This window comes from Bombus vosnesenskii, unplaced genomic scaffold, assembly GCF_011952255.1.
Source record: "Bombus vosnesenskii isolate JDL3184/JDL3185 unplaced genomic scaffold, Bvos_JDL3184-5_v1.1 scf7180000013266, whole genome shotgun sequence".
Lineage (NCBI taxonomy): Eukaryota > Metazoa > Arthropoda > Insecta > Hymenoptera > Apidae > Bombus > Bombus vosnesenskii.
Window position 1 is genome coordinate 5,962,233 of NW_022882926.1, and position 20,920 is coordinate 5,983,152.

Sequence of the window (20,920 nt, forward strand, 5' to 3'; positions counted from 1 at the left end):
CCCTATTTTAAAACTCTATGTAAGGCTCTAAGAAGAAGATACAGTTTTATATCTTTACATAGTTTTATTTTGGTTTTGTGTAATTTTAATAGTTATTGTTAGTATTAGTGATAGTAGTATGATACACTGTTAGTCTATGTTTAACGTATATTATGGATTGTACATAATTATTAGTATTATATATGTATAAGTATAATAGTATATATGAATTATTATAGGTACAATAAAAAGTAATAGCAATATCAGAAATGGTCATTTATAATTATTTAATCATGTTAGAAATTGATGAAATAGGTGATTATATAGTATACTTTAGTACGAGTATTGTGGGTAATTTAATATTGCATTATTGAAATATTAAAAAAATTAATATTGTAGAATATTAACAATAATTGCCTGTAATGACACAATATAGTGTGTTATTGCATCAATAACATTAGTGTTTTTACTTTCATTACAGTCCGCATTTACTACTAGTTTATTTCCTAGTAATAAACATTAAATAGTACAAAACTTTCAGTTACACGTTTCTAATAAAATTAATATTTGTAACATAAGTATTAATATGTTGCAGGTATGCTAATATAGTAATTTGCTTTTCAGTTTACAATTATTTTAGTGTTATATGTTATGCTATCTAACTATTTTTTCAGCTGTATAGTATAATATTAGCTGGTGAAATTATATGTACTGCATTTAGGTCTGCCATAAAATAGTTTCATTTGTGGATAATGTTTGTAATTCATCTACTTCCCCGGTATACCAGAAGTTACTGGGAAAATTGGCGCGGTAACAAACTTGACTACTCGTCGAAGCAATTGCGTGTGTTTAGTGAGAGTAGTCCTGATATAACATCATTAACTAAACTCGTGGCAGACACAGTATTAAAAACAGATATTAATATTACATATCAAGGATTTACCTTAGAATGGTTATCTATGTATTACGTCTATTTTATTTCTTTTCAATTACTAAATTATTCATGTTTTTTACAGATATGACTTCAAAAACACAATCATACTAAATTTAGATAATATCTGTGTTAAAAAATTAAATATTACAATAAAACGTCACAATTACCTTATTACATTAATTTTATCTACATTTCGATTTCATATTGTGACGAATATCAAACATCATATTTTCTAGAACAGGGAGTGTTTAATGTAACGTAACGTAAATACACATACATATGTAATTTGTATTAAGTATTTCATTGTCGATGAAAAGAAATTTTCACGCTAACAAGCCATTAGGTTTTCAATGTTATCCAAAACGTGTGTATAATACATAACAATTAACACCAATTCAGAGAAAGAAAGTTTCGACTTTAGTTGATGTTCGAATGCTACAACTTTCTTTTATTAATGTCAGATAAAAGAATTACATACTTGGTCTGATAGTTACCTAGAGGAATTTCTACGGGGAGATAGTGTCGGAGTCTCGAATTCAAGGTCAGTGTCGGGGCTAAAGCCGACTGCACTAATCCTCGCAATACGATTGCAATGTATCTACAGTACCCTGAGACGTTATGTAGCCTGGTATAATTTACTGTATATTGTACTTTCACGTGTACGCGTACTATGTAGGCTGTAACTTCAGAACAAAAAGGTACACCAGCACTTTTGCGTCGGGAACAACTCAGATCTCATTTTAGTTAACAGGGTATTCTGTGTGGAGAACGATGGAAATGAAATTTATTCATTTTTATTCTATACATTTAAACATTTAGTTACATTACATTTTAACTTATTAGTATTATTATTCCAGAAAGACGATGACAAAATTTTATTAATTTTATACCTATTCTGCGAATTTTTATAGCATTGGTATATATTATTCTTTCATGATAAATCCTATATGTTTTAAATACAAATTTCGCTTGAAAAATAAATGATGATAAATTTATGAGATTGTTAAATAAACCAACACCTTTAACACTACTACAAGCAGACTAAGTATATCTCGAGCACGAAGGTATGCGATAATTGGTTATTATTCGATCTTCCAGAATGAACGAGATTCGAAATGTCATTTTGATATTTCTCTGGCGCACATTGTTATTACAGACTCTTAAAATACTGATGGACTTGTAAACTATGCACGCGCACTAAATGCAAATGTTACCAGAACATTCTCCACCATCTGAAACCAGTTTTCTCATCGCGTCTTCTTCGTACCTCGTAATACGAAGCGCACTTCGTTTTCGTGATTTTTTTCTTTGCAATTTTCAAGGTCAACCGATATAATTTACCATTAATTTCACATTTCAATATTTTTAACTAGAATTCTTCTATATATTTGTCGTACACTGTCTTCAAATATTAAGGTGTCTGCTTCAATATCTATATAGAATAACGTATTATTCGCCTACGATTGTTCTCCTTACATCAGATGAAAGATCTCATCTCGCATTCTTCAGTTAACTCGAATTGCTTAACAGACAAGACACTGTTTCATACAGCGTGAATTAAAAGAGGTCAAGTATGAAATTCTTTTAGGTCGAGCTCCAATACTACTTTTTTAATAAAAAAACGAACCCTGTATGTTTGAAAAATTCAAAGAGAAAATGCTTGTTCCTCAGTTGTTTCTTCTAAAAATTCTCAGAAATAACTAAATCATTCTCCTTCATTGGATGAAACTATAAGAAACTAAACAATTAAGAAAAGTACAAGAAATAAAAAGGGCATTTGTATCGAGTCATCAAGATCATTCTGAAAAAAGAACTCATAAGACACAATGTTGAATTGAGCAAATTGTATTAAAAGACTTTTCATATATATCATACTTTATATTTATACTTTCTGTTTTCATATATTTACAAAATAAGTCACAGTTTCATACTAATTCAATTATTTGGCTAATATATTTGGCGCCTATACATTATATATGCTAAAAAACTTTTTAATTGTTATCCAAATGACAAATCAATAATCTGAGATCAGTTACAAGAGTTAAAATCTTTCACAATCCTAATTCATCATTTTTAATTTCATTAAAAAAGGCAAAAGAAAAAAGGTAGACATCTTACAAATAGTAATCCACGTATTACCAAGTGTAACAATACAAATGTGTCAAAGGAGGAGGGCCTATCTTGCCTTTTGCCAACGATTTACCCCGCAAGGAATGTCCAGCCGCCATTCGGTCAGGAATGCCGCGAGTTCGAACCCTTGAAGTCGAATCAGGTACGTTGGTCAGCAGGTCTGGGCAAGAGGAAGAGGAAAAGAGATGGTATGGAAGAAAGAAACAGGTAGATAGGTAGATAGGTAGGTAGGTAGGTGGGTAGGTAGGTAGGTAGGTGGTGCACCGGAGCAAGCGCTTTCGCGGGAGGCGAACACAGTGGAGGCAAGCGAAGTCGAACCGGCAAGCCAGACGGATCATTTTGTGGAGGCTGAAACCCCCATGAAACCGGTTCTTCCTTGCGCGTACTTCTCTCCTCTTCTTTATTCCTTTTTTTCCCTGGCAACGTAGTCGCCGTGTAACCATCGGCTGGTACTACTGCGATGCATACTCGCGTGTTACACGAGTATGCCCACGGACACGCACGATCTTTCGAATATATGGTACATGCGAAGGACGCGGAACATTATTTCGATATCGGTGATCTTGAATCGCTTTTTGTAAAATTTTCACTAAAATTGCTATTAAGCAGTTTGATATTACTAAAAGAAATGGCAATATAGCCCTCTTGAGGAATTATCTTCATCTGTATCTCTTTATTGACGATGGATTAAAGAATTTGAATAATAATATTTCTTTTAATTTTATCACCTAATACCATAAGACCTAACGACATTAGCAATGAATGTGTTAAGGCATGAATCTGATAAAAATTATTATCTGATAAAAATTTCCGAATTAATTATTCGATTAGTATTTTGAAGTACCGCGGATAAGGATTATCATCGGTGTTTGTATTTCTAGACTACAAAATAAATCGTCAAATTTTTATGAAATAATATAAAGAAAAAAAAATAGGGAAGATAATAAGATAAATCTGTTTAAGATTTGAAGTATTATTTTGTATTGTATGAAGGTATCGCTTGAACATATTACACTATAACTATAAAAGTAGCTCAGAATTACCAAATTATTTATGTTATAGAACAAATATTTGGCCATTCTACTCTCTTAGTTTAATTTCATATAAATCCTCAAGTCTATAAGAATTCTATCAACTGCATGGAAATGGTTGGTACGCTTAAATCAACGTGGGAATAATCGCGAGTGTAAAGAACATATGTTACTAAACAGTGCGTTCCACAATTAATTGTCTGTGATTCCTGCAGCAAAGGATGTAGGATCGAGCAAACTGGATGCGACCAGTAACCATAGATGGCAGTTCGATGACTTAGAAAAGTCTGGTCGTCGCGTCGTGGAATTACGATGCGTTTTGTTCGAGCGATTCAACGTTTCAAGCGCGACGGTAGTACACTTTTTTTCGCTTATATCGTCGCGACATCGTCTGGCTTTATCTGGGATTCGCCTCGCTCCGTTGTCTGTTTCATCACCTGTCACCCCCTCGAATATCGCATAAATAACCTAACCGATGCGTACACAAGTGAATTTTAATGCATTGACTTAGAATTGTTAGGCTTCTATCGCAAACTTGCATCTCGAACGTGATATCTTATGCATTAGCAAGGCTATCACGAAGAATGTTTTAAAAAAGAAACATTCTACAGCTACTATTTTGCAAAGTGTTAAATCTTTCTTGGAAAAAAGATTTTTATCGTATCATCTGTAGATTTTTGTCTTAATAAATACAATTTAATAATTCATTAGGAAGTACATTGACTAGATTTATTTTTATAACGTATGATAAAAACTTGAGGAGTATAAGATGTAGATTTATTTCAAGTATTGGAACTTGTAATTACAAATGTTAAATCGTTCCGCATTATAAAAGCATCCAATTTAAGTTACGTTTAATGAAAGCAGTTACTTTATGTTCTATTCGATAGCTCGAGAAATTTTGAATTCTTTATCTCAATTCAAATAAATCTAGAGCGGTAGTAATTAAATGTAAAGTTATTCCATTTATCATTTTATTCGTTCAAATGAAAGAAAGAAGATATTCTTCGATCATATCTAACGTGTTTCACTATCAAAATGTACCGTCACTTAAGGTAGGTTGAATTAGTTAAATCATTAAAAATGATTACTAAAGTAAACCATAACCTCATGTGATATGAAGCAATACTAATTATTTTAGAATAAAATATATTATTCTATCAAAACATTTTAGCAGATAAGAATTATGTTTATACAGTCTTATTATTTCAGACTACAGGTTATTAATACGTATTTCGTCAGACCATCTGTTGCCTTTGAAACACTTCTTAGCGTTCTTAGTATAGAGTATCAACTTTGGGATTGGTAGATTTTTATTTTGATAAAAATGGCCTTATTATGAAATGTACAGAATCTTTCGCGAGCCTTTGAAACGCCTCTTAAGCTTCTTAATGTAAAGGACATCAACTTTGTGGTAAATTTTAATAGATTTTTATTTGAATAAGACTTTCATGACTATATACTCCACAAAGTATTGAATCGATTCGAAGAATATAAAAATTTATTCAATCTGTCTGAATTGTAGAAAGACACTTGATACGAACTTTTCTGTTAAGAAAATCATTGTCCTCGGTTTTCGAGCTAGCCGGCTCGGCAAACACGACGTTGGCAGCGTCATCAAGCTCCTCGTCGACCGGCCGATTGAACGCGGTCCGCGATCGTGCCGATTCCTCTGATTGGCCGAGCGAGCCGGCGTTACTCACGGCGCAAGAAGACTCTTTGTCTGTTTTTCGTCCGCTCGACTAGCCGGCAACCGGCGGAGCGCAAGTTATACGTGCAGTCGGAGGTCCTTCAGCCGTCGCGCCGGCTGCAATTATTACGCTCGCCTTCGAATTCGATCTCGACCCAAGTTCGTATATAGTATATACGTCGCGATTCTTCCACCGTCTTCGCTATCGAGATACGCGTCGGCCACGAAACAGAGCCACGAAGCGTGCCGGCGAACCGACCGGGTGATGTGCATTTAAAAAGTTTCGTCAGTCTGATACGAATACCGAGGATATCGGAGAAACGTCAACGAATTGGTTTAATTGATCGAAGGTAAGCCTTTTTCTCATGGAGATCATGTTAACTATTGTAATTCGAGATTATCTGTTGATAAGTCTTTTTTATTTCAATTGGAGCTATTTATCGACACATACATTGCAACGTTGATAGAAAGATATTTTATTAATAACTAACGTCTTTACTATAAATTTCGACAGTTTAGTATCTATATCTTTTTAGTCTAATCAGTTTTTATGATCGATTACAAGGATATAAGTAAAAAAACGGAACTTTGTTCTTTGATTTGAAATTTTGATGTTTTCATAGTGCTGTACGTGTATCTAATAATTAGACACAATCTATGCTTTTCGTATTTTATGGCTTAATGAATGCACAGTACATTTATAGACCTTCTTTGTGCGAAATGATCGGGTAATCGAAGTAAGAATAGTATCGACGAATGGAATTTAAGGATCGATGTTTTTGAGATTTTACACAATCTTCTCCTTTCTCGCGTTTTTGTAAAGGAAAGTATATGGAGGAGATAAAACTAGTTTTCGGACGAGCTACCCGGTACATAGAATGGTTGTATTCTACCGCGGATCCCGACTTCCTCTGACGACCTTCAGCCTTGGTATCGTTAAATCATTGAAGAGCATTGGCCGCGATTGCTTTAAATTGTATGAATAAATTTGTTAGAAAAATTACATTTTACGAAACAGGTCAACGACGCATTAAAAAGATATATTATATTGACATTGCAAAAAGCTACTTATGTTTAATAGCATTCGTCATAAAATTTTAATTTTTAATTTTTAAAAATGTCATGCAGAAGAAAACGAGTGAGAACCTAAAGAAACCAAGTTCCTTGAAACGCTAGACGTATGTTCTTACGAACATTCATACGAATGCACGTATATGTGCTTCAGGCGCGGACACTGCTTCGGTCAAGGTCGTAGTCTGCAAGTTAATGCTCTTTTTACACGTTCTCTTTCCTCGGTTGTACACGGTGTCTCGAAAAGGATGCAATTTCTGTCTCTATGTGCGAAATATTATAAGACAACTATTTGTAACTAAATATCATATGATTAAAATGATAAAATACTTTCTAATATTTATGTAATCGTATCGTCAATATTTTTTATCCGATATAGATTTGACTCTGGAGTATATATCATTGATATGATAATTAATATCTTTCGATATCGATGTTTGCCTTGTCGAAGAGAGAATTTAATTTTAATATTAAATTTTTTGAACGTGATACTGTGTCGAGGATTGGTAACTCCACCACCGTTGGCGGAATCTAATAGCCAATGGGGTACGAGTTTCCTTCCCTCGGCGCGAATTGCAGCCATATAAAAATCATTTAAATTTTAGCACAGTTTAATGTTTCACCAGAAATGCATTAATACGGTCATGTAAGTATTCGAGTAAGTATATTAATTCATAGCAAATTATTTACTAAATAAAATAAGAAACTATATTAAATTTAATTTGAAACAAAATATATATGTATATCTTAATAAAATATTAATGTATAGTTTACAAATATTATCTGAGATTCTTTATTTTAATTAATATCAATGTGTACTAGTTTATTCGATATTATTGTTGCCTCACACAACTATCAATGTGTTTCCTTTGTTTGCTAGACGTTAGATCGTAGCGTCATCTGTGCATAAGTAATAAAATTTGAAATTCAATAAATATTGGCAAAAATATATAACCATTTACAAACGAAAATTGAATAAAATTTATTTGTACATATACGATACATATTGCTATTTTAAGTAAACTTATATGTCGTGAAAAATTCGTTATACGTTCTCACAAATGCAATCAGACGTGGCGCTGCAAGCAGTGTACGTTTAGATCCATTTTGATTCCAGCGACCAAGCTTGAGTAGCAAACAGACAGTAGCGTCGTTACAAGTTGCAGTAGGATTGCCAGTAAATGTTCTGATTTGGTGTTATACATGCCTAACAGTATGAATAATGTTTTTGTGTTCCTGTTTTTATTCATTACATTAGTAGATACTGGATATTGTACGCAAAGGACTGTAAGTAACATGATATATTCTTGTTATTAGTTTATTAATAAGAGGAATTCGATTCGATTAATTTGGATCAGCATCTTTTACGAATGTAAAACAAAGGTCGCGCGTAATGTGATTCATCGTCTGATTGTTTTATCTTGTGGGTAGAGTCGATTTAGAAATTATTGTCATGTCTCAGTTCATTGAATGACAATTCGGTGGTAATTGGAAGCAGTACCTTACTTAATGAGGAACACGAGTTCCCATAACCCATTTATTAATTAACGTGAGAACCCTAATAATCAAGCGATTAATAATGATATAATGTATGGAAATTTAGTAATAAATTTGCTTAAATGATAACAATAACAACAACAATAACATTCAATATATTGTACTAAACAAATAGATGTTTGTATTTTTTCATAAAAATAAAATAAAATAAAAATTCTACTAATGCTTCATTTAATCATATTGTAGTTAATGTAAAATATGATATATAGAATTTATAATTATATTAATGCATTACTTAATTATTGAGTTGCAAACAATATATTTACATTTTTTTATATAAAAGAATTTGCCTGGCACTAGTTACGATCATGGCTGAATCATGACTGTGGCGCGATATGTAAAGACAGAAATTTGACAACAGTTTATCTAAGAGCTGATGGCCCCAATGACACTTTGCACTATCTGTGGGATTTTGATGGTAATCCATCTGTACTGTTAGCACTTACTTCGCGTTCAGCTACTATAAACATAAGTTGGAAGGACTTTCTTCTTAAGAGAAAAAACTCTGTAACATTTACAGAAGAACCTATTTATACTTTTGGAGTAGTTTTTAATAAGGTCAGTATATATGATATCGTAATACATATTGTTTTGTTACTACATTAAACCTTAATAAATTAAGAAAATTAACAATGTTTTTAGATTATAGAATTCAATGACGCAAATGACACAGCATTAATAAATATTGCTAATCTTGTAAATACCAATAGTTTACATCCCATGTTTTTCCAATGGGACCGTAAGACTCTAATACAAAATAATGAATTTGTTACATTAAATATGGAAGGTAATTCCTATAACGACAGTATTATGAATATCAGCAGAATGGGAAGCATAAAAGTATCGGTAGGTTATTTTATTATATTAAAAATATACATAAAATTTATAGTTTATTGATGTGATCTTTATTTACTTTTCAGCTGATGGGATTTTGTTCTCTTGATCACTCAGAATTTATGCCTCACATGTTACATACTGAGAATTCCACACAAGTTGATATCATTCTTGATCATTTACAAACTAATAAAAGTTTCACTAACAGCAGATTTGCTATCGAGCTGTTGGTAGTAGGTGAAGGAAATCCTGAAGTTCCTATGTTTATTAATCCAAAGAAAAGTTTGGACGATGAACATACACCTGGTATATTTGATGTAATGTATCATGATTTGTTTTCTTTACTAAAATAGATTAATTACGAATTTAATATTGTAATAATGTTAATATTATATGTTTTAGGTTGTTGAAGTCAGAACACCACCTTACAAAAGTATGGATAATTATGAGACAGAGGGAGCTTACTTACAATGGAGACCAGTTTCTTACACAACTATGTCTAGAGATATAACAGATTCTACAGAAACAATGCAATACCCACCACTAAAAGTATCTAATCACACGAGTACTATCATAGATTCTATGTTATACTGTTACTATGGAGATAAGGTTGACAATTTGCTCACTCAACGAATCATTGTGTCATTGGGGAGTAAAGGAGATGGTTTCTACAAAAGAACGTACTATTCTACATGGTAATTTTATTTCAATAAATATTCTTGCCTTTATCTTAATAAGATTTTGAAAATGAATACGTGACATTAATATCCTTTCCAGGACATTCTTGATTGGGTATGGTACACCACCTGAGGAACAATTTTCTTATTTAGTAATCCTGATCATATCAACTGGTTTTGGCCTCCCGATAATTACTTTGTTAGCAATAAGCTTATATTTTTGTATTTGCAAACTGCCGAAACAGAGTGGCCAGGCATATTTGAATCAGTGAAAATGTGTATGTGAATTGTACAAAATTTTTAACCGCGTGATATTTGATAGAAATCCGTGCACGTTTAGTTGCATTATGGACAAACCATCGTTAAACATGACAGAAAGAATTTTCCTATATTTATACATAGCACATATATTTTTTACACACATTTTCAAATTGATATAAATCAATTTGAGGTATATATTAATGCAATGCATATAGATTATTCTGTACAAATTTATACATAGGTCATTAATAAACTAAAAAAAAAGCAATTTATAAGGATTACTTTTTAAACCAGAAACTTGTATACACTCCATATATGATACTTTACAACACTTCAAAACATTTAAATGGAAATTTTATTAGAAAGACATCTAAAATGTAAAATACGGATAAAACATAAATAAAAAGGATTATAAATCAATACCAAACAATACATTTTTCGAAAATACTTTTGTGGAAACGTGAAAAACTGCACGATATCATAATGGCGACGCGTGTCGAGGTGACAGTAAGATTGCAGCACGATCGGTGGTCAATAGGTAGTTCCTTAAGGAAAGACTTGCAGCTTACGGTACGTGTGAGCTTGTAGAGACGATTGGTTACTGTGAAAGGCGGCAAGCGAATGTTTTTAGGCGAAGGTAGTAAGGGTGGTGCGGTGTGGTACCGTGTTTTTCGCTATCACAGGGGTGGCGGGTGAGGTGCTGTCAGTGGAAGGGTAAATTTTCATTGATCCATTCGTGGTACGGAAGCAAGGGGCGTACGAATTTACGAATCCTAACCGTGATATTGACTTCGTACCATTTTTTGTTTCGAATCGAAGTTACGATCGAAAGAAAATTTCCCTCCGCCGAGCTGTCGTTTCCATCATGGACCGCGCTCGCGCGAGAACGTCATGGTGGAGGAACGAGCGGAACGCCGAGGAACGGGCTCGATCAAAGGTTCATAGAGAAGAAGCGTATACCGCAATTGTCATTGGGTGAGTACGGATTTGTAGTTGCGACAGTCTCTCGCGCAGGTTCGTTGAGCGTGGTGGGTGGTCAGATAGGGTGGGGGGGTTGGTTCATGTAGAGGCGTTGCGAATGGTGCGGATATATAGTGGGGCGCTTCGAAACTAGTTCTCGTGGAGTCCGCTGCGCGAGATTGGCGCGTGGCGGTGCAATAACGTCCGCGTCGGGTTTGTCTAATCGTGACACAGTCCTCGAGAGAAGCTTTTCATCTAGTAAAAAGTGTGCACCAGACAGGGAGTGTTCTAAGAGACTCAGACTCAGTGTTAACGGGGGACTGGTGAACGGTAGTGAATTCCCGTGGTCAGGTTAGCTGGATAAAAGTAAAGGGGGTGAAGGTAGGAACGCGGACGAAGAAGAGACGTCGACAAGCGGGGAAGAGTGCTAGTGGCAACTAAGTGAGCGAGATAGGTTCAACAGAAAGGAAAAGGGTGTGAGCGGGAAAGAGACAGACAGTCAGTCGAAGGGGTAGGGGGGATTTACAGGGGGTGAAGAAAGAGTGAGAAAGTGTTAGGTTGGTATATAGCGGTAAAGGGAAACAGAGGAACTGAGACGCGCGCGCGCGTCTATGTGCCAGAAGGAACTGACAGACAAAGGAAGTGGAAAGGACCCGGTCGGTCCTTCGGTCAGGAAAGTTAAGGGTACGAAGGACGGTAGGAAGGCAGGAAAGACGGAAGGATCGTAGTCAGACGAAGCTGCGTTACGGGGTGACAGAATTACGAGTGATAGAACGCGTCGGGTCTGTCCCCCAGGAAGGGACCGTCGCGCGCAACGCGATCAATTTTCGTTGCGACGCGGGCGGCGAGACTGGAGGAAAGGAAGAAATGACGACTGCAGCAAGATACCGATAACCGGCCAGATAATGTTGTCGCAGAGCAAGTTTTACGCTCTCTTTATCCACTACACGTTTGTGTAGCGCGACACGGGGCGGGTCCTTGCCGCTGCGGTGAAGAACAGAGGTGCCGGAAGAGGAGGTGGAGGCGCGAGGAGAACAAAGGATACGAAGAAGAGGAAGAAGAAGAAGAAGCGGAAGAACGAAGAAAAGCAGTAAGAGAATCGAAGATATAAGATAAGGGAACGGAGATATTCGTTTGGAATTTTCCGAGGAAAGCCACGAAGCCTCGTCGTGATTCGTACGTCATTTATAATTATCGCGGAGGAAGAAACAGAAACGAGGAAAGAAACGAGCGAGAAACGAAAGAGAAAACGAAGAGAGCAAGAGAAAGGAAAGAGACACACACTACACACACGCACGCATACAGCAAAGACAGAAAAGTTTGTCGTCGTACGGTGTGTTCAGTTTACAGTGTCGTTGCTTGGTAGTGTGCTACCCTTGCCGAAGCTGAACAAGTAAGGCCCGCGGAGGTATCTCAGAACCCGCCCCTCCTCGACGTCGCAGTGCCTCTTCTCCATATCGCTACGTCGTGCTTCTTTTCGTTCAAGCCGCGACTATCCCTACGCTACCGGAGAAACTCCTCGACCGTAAGTGAAAAAAGATTCGAACAGTTTTATTATATCTCCTCTGTGCATCTGAATCGATCTGAACTTTCCTTTTATTCGATAATAATTGAAGTTATCAGGACGGTTCACGTGAGTGGACGAGTTGGCTAGGGTAAACAGCGTGTAAGATATTTCGTTGATTTTACTACTTGGTGACCGCGTGCGCTTCCTCTGAGGAGGCGCTAATGGCGCTACCTTGCAGCCCAACCACATAACGAATAATCGTTGTCGCAACATCATTTCTATACATCTGTCTGTTACTTTTTTCTATGCTTTAATCGCCAATGAAATTTTTCATTTCACCGCCGTATACCATGACGATCCGTGCTGTGACGTAAAAAATATGTTCGTCTCTCTCGTTCTGTTCCTCTTACTTCCTCTCACTATATGTATATACAGACATATATGTATAATCAATTACCGTGACCACCGTACAGTTTCGATTAGGTTGGACACGATAGCACGAATCGAATTGTAAGGTGACATATACGTATACGGCAGCAGACATACATATACACACACAAAGCACGCACATACAAATGACATATATCTACGTATAGCGTGACGCGCGACTGCTGTTCCATTCCCGATATATCGATCGATAACTGCCTCGGTCAGGGATCAGTCAGGGGTTCACTCTCGCGATGACGATAAGCGCTTGCTCTTCTTCTTTGCTCTCTCTTCTCGAGATTAGTCGCACGTGAAATAGCTTCGGTTGCCTTTGTGTTCGTGGTCGACGAAGGTCGTATTTGCCGGCGCGCACACTACACATCGGTTATATCGTGTTCTTTCGCTCCCGTCTATGCTCGACTTGTGTTCTTGTGTGTCTCGTGATGACCTTCCTCCGCGCGAAAATTGCCGGTCAATACGACGTGCACGATCCGCTTAAAAGTCGTGCCATGGTATCGATCACCGCCTCGTGCACGACCACCAGGCTCATTGGGACTTTCCTTGATGCGAAGGAAACGCGTGAATCGTGCCTACTTCGGATGTCGATCCTTCGAGAATGATCTTCCGCGAGTCCTCAATCGGCGAACATTCAATCTTTCGGTAGAAATTCATTGTATTCCTATATTGCTTATGCACGTTGAAAATGTCACTGCTATATTTTTATGTTTGTTTCTGTCATTAAAGATAGGAATTTGAATTGAGTTAAGAAATACAGAGATATTTGGATACGATATATTAAGATATATCAGTAAGAGGTTATTATTAATCGGAATTGAATTAGAGATGGTATAAAATCAGATGGGTTAAAAATTAGATTATTTTTATGTTCGTTGGTTCGTTGGTTGCTCGTGAAGTTCTGAATATGTATATATAAAATTAAATGCTACACGTGTGTCTCGTAGAATCATATATTCGCATCGTTTAAAATTTGATGAACTATTTAGCTTAATAAATAAAAGATCGATAGAGTATAGCCGTGTAATGTCAAAGGTCGTATCAAAGCTACATTGTCTGTAGCTCAAAGGAAGCGTATTTTCCCGTCCGTTCGTCGTGCGAGAAAAGCGTGACGTCAAAGTCGATTTCTTCGACTTAAACGTTCCCTTGCGGTCTGGAAACCCTCTGCCTTTTCTTTTATCATATTGATATTTCGATTCATTAATGCAATTCTCGTAAACGTGTTATTTGGCATTTGGCATGCAACAGTTTAGCAGTTCAATTAGGTGCTTATTATTATAAATGTATAATAAGAGTCACTGTGAAAGTCGAAGAAAGAATTGCCATTTAAAAATTTGTAATCTTGAGAATTCTTGCTACTTGAAAATGACAATTATAGACTATGTAGCTTTCGAGAAACATGGTCTTTCAGTTCGTAATTTTCTAGGACCGTGATTTCGGGCTATACAATCTTCCAGAATTGTGATTTCGAGGCTTTCAATATTCTGAAATTACTATTCTGAGATTAGTCTCTATTCGAGAGTCGTAATTCTGATACTAATGATTCTCAGCGATTCTAATTAAAATTTGTGCAGCTTTGGAATATATATATATAAGACAGTCATTATTCTTAAGAACTTAAATATCAAAGTTTATAGTTTTTGCTAAAAGTAAAGTTTGAATTTCAAAGTTTATAACCGTAACTAAATTTTACAAATTTTAAATATGTCCTAAATATTATCCATTATTATAAATATGTCCTAAAAAAAATCCGAAATACGAATCTAAAAATTTATCCTCCACGAGAATCCTAATTACTAAGTTCTAGATAATCCTAATAATGCCACTGCTAATCACAGTTATTAAATTACCAGTAATTACCAGTAATGCTCTATATCTCTAGCCATACTAATTACTGAATTTGTAATCGAATTATCAATCTGAAAATCTTTGTTTCTTAAAAATCTCAGTCAGTCCAGTCGAGTTCGTTATCCTTATATCAGCGATCAGAGAATTTCTCAATTTTCCGCCAGGAGCGATGATGATTCTGCAGGAGGCCTGTAAGTAGGATATAACTGGAGGCCTCGCATAGAAATGCTTTGATGGAACGTACAAAGCGATTTTTGTCGTAGTCACGTAGTCACGTTCATGGTAGAGGTAGTATCTAGAATAGGGAGTTTAGAGGTAACCTCTTTCGACGGTGATCCGTATCTCTCTGATCCTGAATGCGCCATGATAAGCAACGGCGCTACAAAAGCGCGCGCATGCGCAATACGAACGACGAGGGTAAAAGAAGGAGGAAGATTTTGCAGGGCAAGCGTTGAGCAAACGCAACAGGTGCGATATGCTCCGCATGACGTTTTAAGTAGAACTGCATCCGAAACGAGTATGCGTGGACTTTTCTGAAGCTTATAATATGCATATTAAGGCATTTCTGGGATTTCTGGCCCTTGTGTATCCATGCTCCTATGTAATTATTCGTAGAATTGGTACCAGACTGAGCGGAGTTGATCTTTTATAATCTGGTACACTTGGAACTAGTCCAATGTCGAATAAGATTAATAAACGTGAATAATTGTTGAGAGACTAATTTTAGAATTTTTACTTATTTTCAATACTTTTTTGATAACTTCTTTAACATTTTAATATTTTCAGTAACTTTTTAATATATTTAATTCACATTTTGTTACTTTTTAGTAAATTTAATTATTTTCAAGTTAGGGTTTCAGTACGAATATTGATTAGTGGCCAAATAGGAATTAGAGAATGTTGATAATTAGATCGTTCTTTATAAAATAGCTTTTGAATCGTAAGATATTAAAATATCAGTCATGTTCTCGATGCCTAAGTTTAACTTAATGGGATTATTGAACTTGTCATTTCGATCGAGTATAATATCGAATGTAATATAATTATAACTTGGAAAAATGACATATCACAATTTACTGTGATTCAATCGAAGATCTAAATGTTCTATCATATTCCTTCAGTTCTATAATAAGAAAAACGATAACTTGGTTCGCTTTTTCGGTCGATCTAATATTAGCCCATAGACAAAGGGGGCGAATTGTCCAGGAAGGGCTAACATACTTCCTCTAAGGGAGGAAGATATCGAAGTATATAGAGAAAATGATGCAGGGTTCAAGGTTCTATCGATTGATGAAGAACACTTGATCGAGATCCCATCTCGTCGTAGGCTGGTGTTCCAAGGTGTAACGGCAAGTGAAAATCCGTAAGAGAAGTCAGGCGTTAGGCAGGCAGGCAGGCAAACGGGCAATCGATCGATTGTCCTCGCAAGAACGCATGGCCCTGTTCTGCACTATACTTTAGCTTCAGATATACTTTGTCTTTTGTGGGTCGTGTCAGTGCAGCTGATGCCGTGAGAGCAACAATTTGTATTATGTACTTAATATTTTTGTTAGTATCGTGACATACTTTTGAAATAGTACACACGTAGTAGTATACACGTCATTGAAATATGACAATATTATTTCTGGAAATATAAGTTTAGATATTATATTATATTTTTAGCTATACATATATTCTACTATGATTTCTTTGGTTGGATTTTTTATTCGATGAAATATTTTATTTAAATGAAAAAATAATTCATAATTAATGTGTAATATATAATTTAGTACTATATTTTTAAAAAGGCACAGTAACTTATATAATTAATACTTTTATTACTTAAATTTCGTTTTCGTTTAAGATATAATCAATTTTGTGGCAATTTTATATAACTGAATTTTTTATATTAATTATTGTAATTGATTTTGAGATACTTGAAGGTTTTGAAAATTTGTTTAAATGTCGGTCGAAAAGTTAGTTGTTGCGAACCTATATATGCGTTAATGATTATCGATTCTGGCTTCTAATACGACTATTCTAGCGATAATAATCTTTTGGATGTCACGCTAAAACAGTAGGCGCACCCAATAGTTATCGCTATTTTGCCGTCCACCATTGGCGGCGCAAAGTAACTTTGTACTACTGCCACGCGAACTTTTATCATCTTCTACTTGCAACTTGTTCTTCGCAGCTTGTGAAGCAAAAACGCTTATGTGACTCTATTATACTATAATATAGTACTCTAGCTATAGCAGAAAGCTTAAGTAATTTCTTAACGTTGTTTACTATATTTTTAAATTATAAGGCAGATTAAAATCATATGATTCATATCAAAATCATATGGTTAATTATTGCGAATGTTTTTCTTATCGGCAATATGATCTCTAATGCTAATTTTACTTCAAACATTACGTTTTAAATTTTACGATTTCAATTTTCTATTCTATTGAAATTTCATTCAAAATTTTACGATACGAGTTCTTCAACCGTTTGTATTGTAAATTTAGGAATTACAATCTTTTGCTTTCGTAAGTCCAAAAATTACAGTATCATAATTTCAATTTTTCAGAACTTAATAATTATGTAGAATTGGTGAAATTTTTATGACGAGGAGTACAAAAATATTAGGTGATTATATCAATTGATAAATTCAAAATTGTGAATTGACATTTCAAATTTCTGTATAACTCGTGTACAACGTATGAGCAAATTATGTATTTATAGAATCTAAAATCTAGAATTTAGAATCTAGAATCTAGAATCTTCCAACTTATGTGCTACATATTTATTTAAATCCATTACAGAGAAAAGAACAGTTTTCAAATTTCCCATATATCGTTCCCGCACTGTACTATGCGCTTCTAACTGTATCCGAATCATACCCCAATTCCAAGCATCAAATTCTTCTATTCCAAACTATATACCATTTCTTAATTACTACAAATTTACAATTAAAGACGTTTAAAATGTACAGTTTTTTCGCGATTTCAAGATATAACAGCATGATTATTCTCATTTCCCAGTTTACAATCACGTGTAAGCTCTCCAATCCTCTTTGTAGTCACGATGTATTATTTCTTCCAATTTCGCTCAATTCTTCCCAGTATCGTTTCCAGTTCATGCCAAACGACCTACATACATCGTCCACTTCCGACTCATCCGAGCGTCCGGTAGCCGGAGTTTCCGCCACGGATAGGAGGATGATATACCATATATGGAATTAGGTGTTGGAGAAAATTCCTAAAAATCATGTGTAATAAATACATATATGGATACAGATCATTCTTATTCAGCCTTCAGACTGTGTTTTTGCCATTTTCAATCCTTGGCATTGGCGGATGTGGGTTCGAGGAATAGCCTCCAAGGATGGTGGTGGTAACGACGGTGCGGCGACGGTAGCGTCAGCGCTCGTTGTCATGACAACGTTTTTCCGCAACGTACCCGGCCTGGTTCGTGACGTCACGCAACGTCGGTATCGGTGTCGGTGTCGGGTCGCTGCTGTGCCACATCACAACGTGGAGAAAACGGTTTCCCGTCGCCGTTCCTCTTCGATGGCGCCACTGTGCTCTCTGGTGCTCCATCAAGATGGCAGCCGTGCAATTACAGGGAATGCAGTGGTCGCCACCAATTGCACGATACCTATCGTTTCACGTGCGATGGAACAAGTTCCACAGAGAGATTATCTTTCTCTGTTCGACTTCCAACCACGACAAGAGTTTGTTTCGCCTATGGCGGTTTAAGAAAGAGGGATATGTGGAAGGAGTTTCAGGCGATCGACTTTTTAAACCACGGGTTAGGGATTTACACGGCCGAGGTTTGGCTCGATTCATGCCAGCATTCGAAGTAGATCATGCATTCGTTTCGGACCACTATATGCATCGGGACTAGCTTATTGATCCGTGATTCGAGCTTTCGAAAAGACCGTTTGGAACAGTTTCTCCTGACGACGTTTCTGTTACATTCGATTGTTCATACAATGGTTTTATATAGAGAGTAATCTAGATGGCACACATTTTATAAAGAATAGAATTCGAGACTAGAGAATATTTAAATATTTGGGATATTTTATTTTAAACATCCACTAAAATACTCAATTTTAGATATTTATTATCATATTATATTATGGTATATCGATAGAATTTTTGTTTAATTTTAAATATTTATTCCTCGATGAATATACACGATGGCGTTAAAGTTTCCACATGTATAGGATAATGATTTTTCGAATATCTATAATTTTCAGCGAAAACTTGTAACGTTTTCTTATGTATAGGGGACTTTTGCTCTATCCTATAGCGTTTCGATCTACTCTATAAATATTTGTAATGTGGCAATTCTTATAAATTGTCATTTCTGAAGCGTCCTTGCAATTCCATACTCCGTACACATACACAGACTCACACAAAAAAACTGAGTGTTTAGACTCTTTAACGGGGAGCTCTTGTAACGTCGAATGCTTTTGTTGATTTCTCGATGAAGGCTGATTTACCGTAGACATACCTGACCCCGTTTCTCTCTAGCCTGCGTGTTGGCAGAGTGCCGTTTTTATTGTAGTCATATATCCGCAGGATAAAAGCTGCAATAAGCAATTAAATTGAGCTTCATCGCATTCCATGTCGCCGGATTATGTATCTTCTTTTCCATAATGTTTATTGCACTTTTCATGATACGTCCAGTATCGTAGCATGTAGGTACCTCGACTTCTTTACACACAAGTCATTTACTTCAAAATTTATTCAGGCCAAGGAAGATAATTATTGTGTATCTTTCTGAAAAAAATAATGAATACATATGTGAGCATTCGATGTTAAGAAATTTCGTATTCTTGGAAATATTTATTAATGTTGAGATCTATTCTATCTCTTGAATAAAAGAAAATCTAGATATATAGGCGTTTCCATTCAGAAGTCTCAGAGTGATTCCCGTTTATGGTAAAAATTTAATAAAAATTGGGAATTCGGATTGCGTGTATTTTTCATTAAAATTTTTAATAAATCAGTAGTTTGTATTTCCTTTCTCACATAAAATGTAAAGGCGAATGATATTCCTTTATATTTCCATAAATGTTTTTGTATATTTCAATTATTTTTTAATTTTCAAACAAATATAATAGATATTCCAAGGTTTTTTGAAGTTTCTGTGCTGACATTAAAAAATTAATTATTATCTGTCTCTTATTTTTCCAACTGGATTTAATTCTTTATTATTAAACTGAAATGATGATAAAAACTTAACGAAACAACGGAAGTCTAAATAGCTTTTACAAATAATTTTATTAAAAGTATTGTAAGATTAAAAAATTTCTGTACGTAATTCATATATAAGATTGTTTGCAACAAATAATCAAATTGTGTTGAGGTTATACCTACTGCTCTTTTACATAGATATATACATAGATATATTACAACGTGTCAAATTGAAACAAGGAACGAACGAGGATTAAACTATCCATCATCCGGATTAAACATTTGCATGATATCGAACGTTATATATGTGATAACTAGTCGAGCTTTTCTATAGATCGATGTTGCTAACCTTCTTTGAAACGCGTGACACCCTTTTATAATAACCAAATAACCTGCAATTCCTTACATTTGCATAAAATGAACATTTCTAATAAGTTTATATACTATCGACTACGATCGCTAGTAAAATATCTTAAATGCAATCGTATTAAAGTAACCATGAAGTTTCGACTCTCTTACTTGCGATGCTTTTACTATAGCAAGCTTCAAGAATATCTGAGAAAAATTCCGCCATACTTACCAACGTTGCTACTCTATTATTTCTTTCTTAAATCATATATATTCAAGATATTTTTCAATAAAAACAAAACTTCTTTTTATAGTATTAAAAAGATTTCATTTCACAAAGAAGGGTAAAATTCCTCTTGCCTACGGATAGTTAATATTACAATCTTGCGTAAAAATAATTTCTACTGGAAAGAAAGAAACTCAAAGGGATTCAGACGTAACATTTCGTTTGTCTGCAGAGAATTAATTAACATTTTTTATAATT

At 35.1% G+C, this 20,920-nt stretch overlaps 2 protein-coding genes across 17 annotated transcripts in view; both read left to right on the plus strand.

The window, feature by feature from the left end:
• The first annotated feature begins 7,942 nt into the window (after window positions 1-7,942).
• On the plus strand, window positions 7,943-10,436 carry LOC117230252 (glycosylated lysosomal membrane protein-like). Its single transcript, XM_033487476.1, has 6 exons — window positions 7,943-8,122; window positions 8,693-8,950; window positions 9,035-9,238; window positions 9,313-9,543; window positions 9,629-9,921; window positions 10,004-10,436. The coding sequence occupies exons 1-6, from the start codon at window positions 8,039-8,041 to the stop codon at window positions 10,173-10,175; spliced, it is 1,242 nt and encodes a 413-aa protein (XP_033343367.1). The 5' UTR covers window positions 7,943-8,038; the 3' UTR covers window positions 10,176-10,436.
• An 805-nt stretch (window positions 10,437-11,241) lies between these two features.
• Window positions 11,242-20,920, plus strand: part of LOC117230250 (sodium channel protein para) — a 69,786-nt gene continuing 60,107 nt past the window's right edge. For 8 of the 16 annotated variants that reach the window (XM_033487465.1, XM_033487460.1, XM_033487469.1 and 5 more), the window contains exon 1: window positions 11,253-12,649. The gene's annotated coding sequence lies outside the window, so the exon portion shown is untranslated. Of the gene's footprint in view, window positions 12,650-20,920 lie in introns of all 16 variants that reach the window. The other 8 variants (XM_033487471.1, XM_033487463.1, XM_033487474.1 and 5 more) reach the window with 3 other exon arrangements.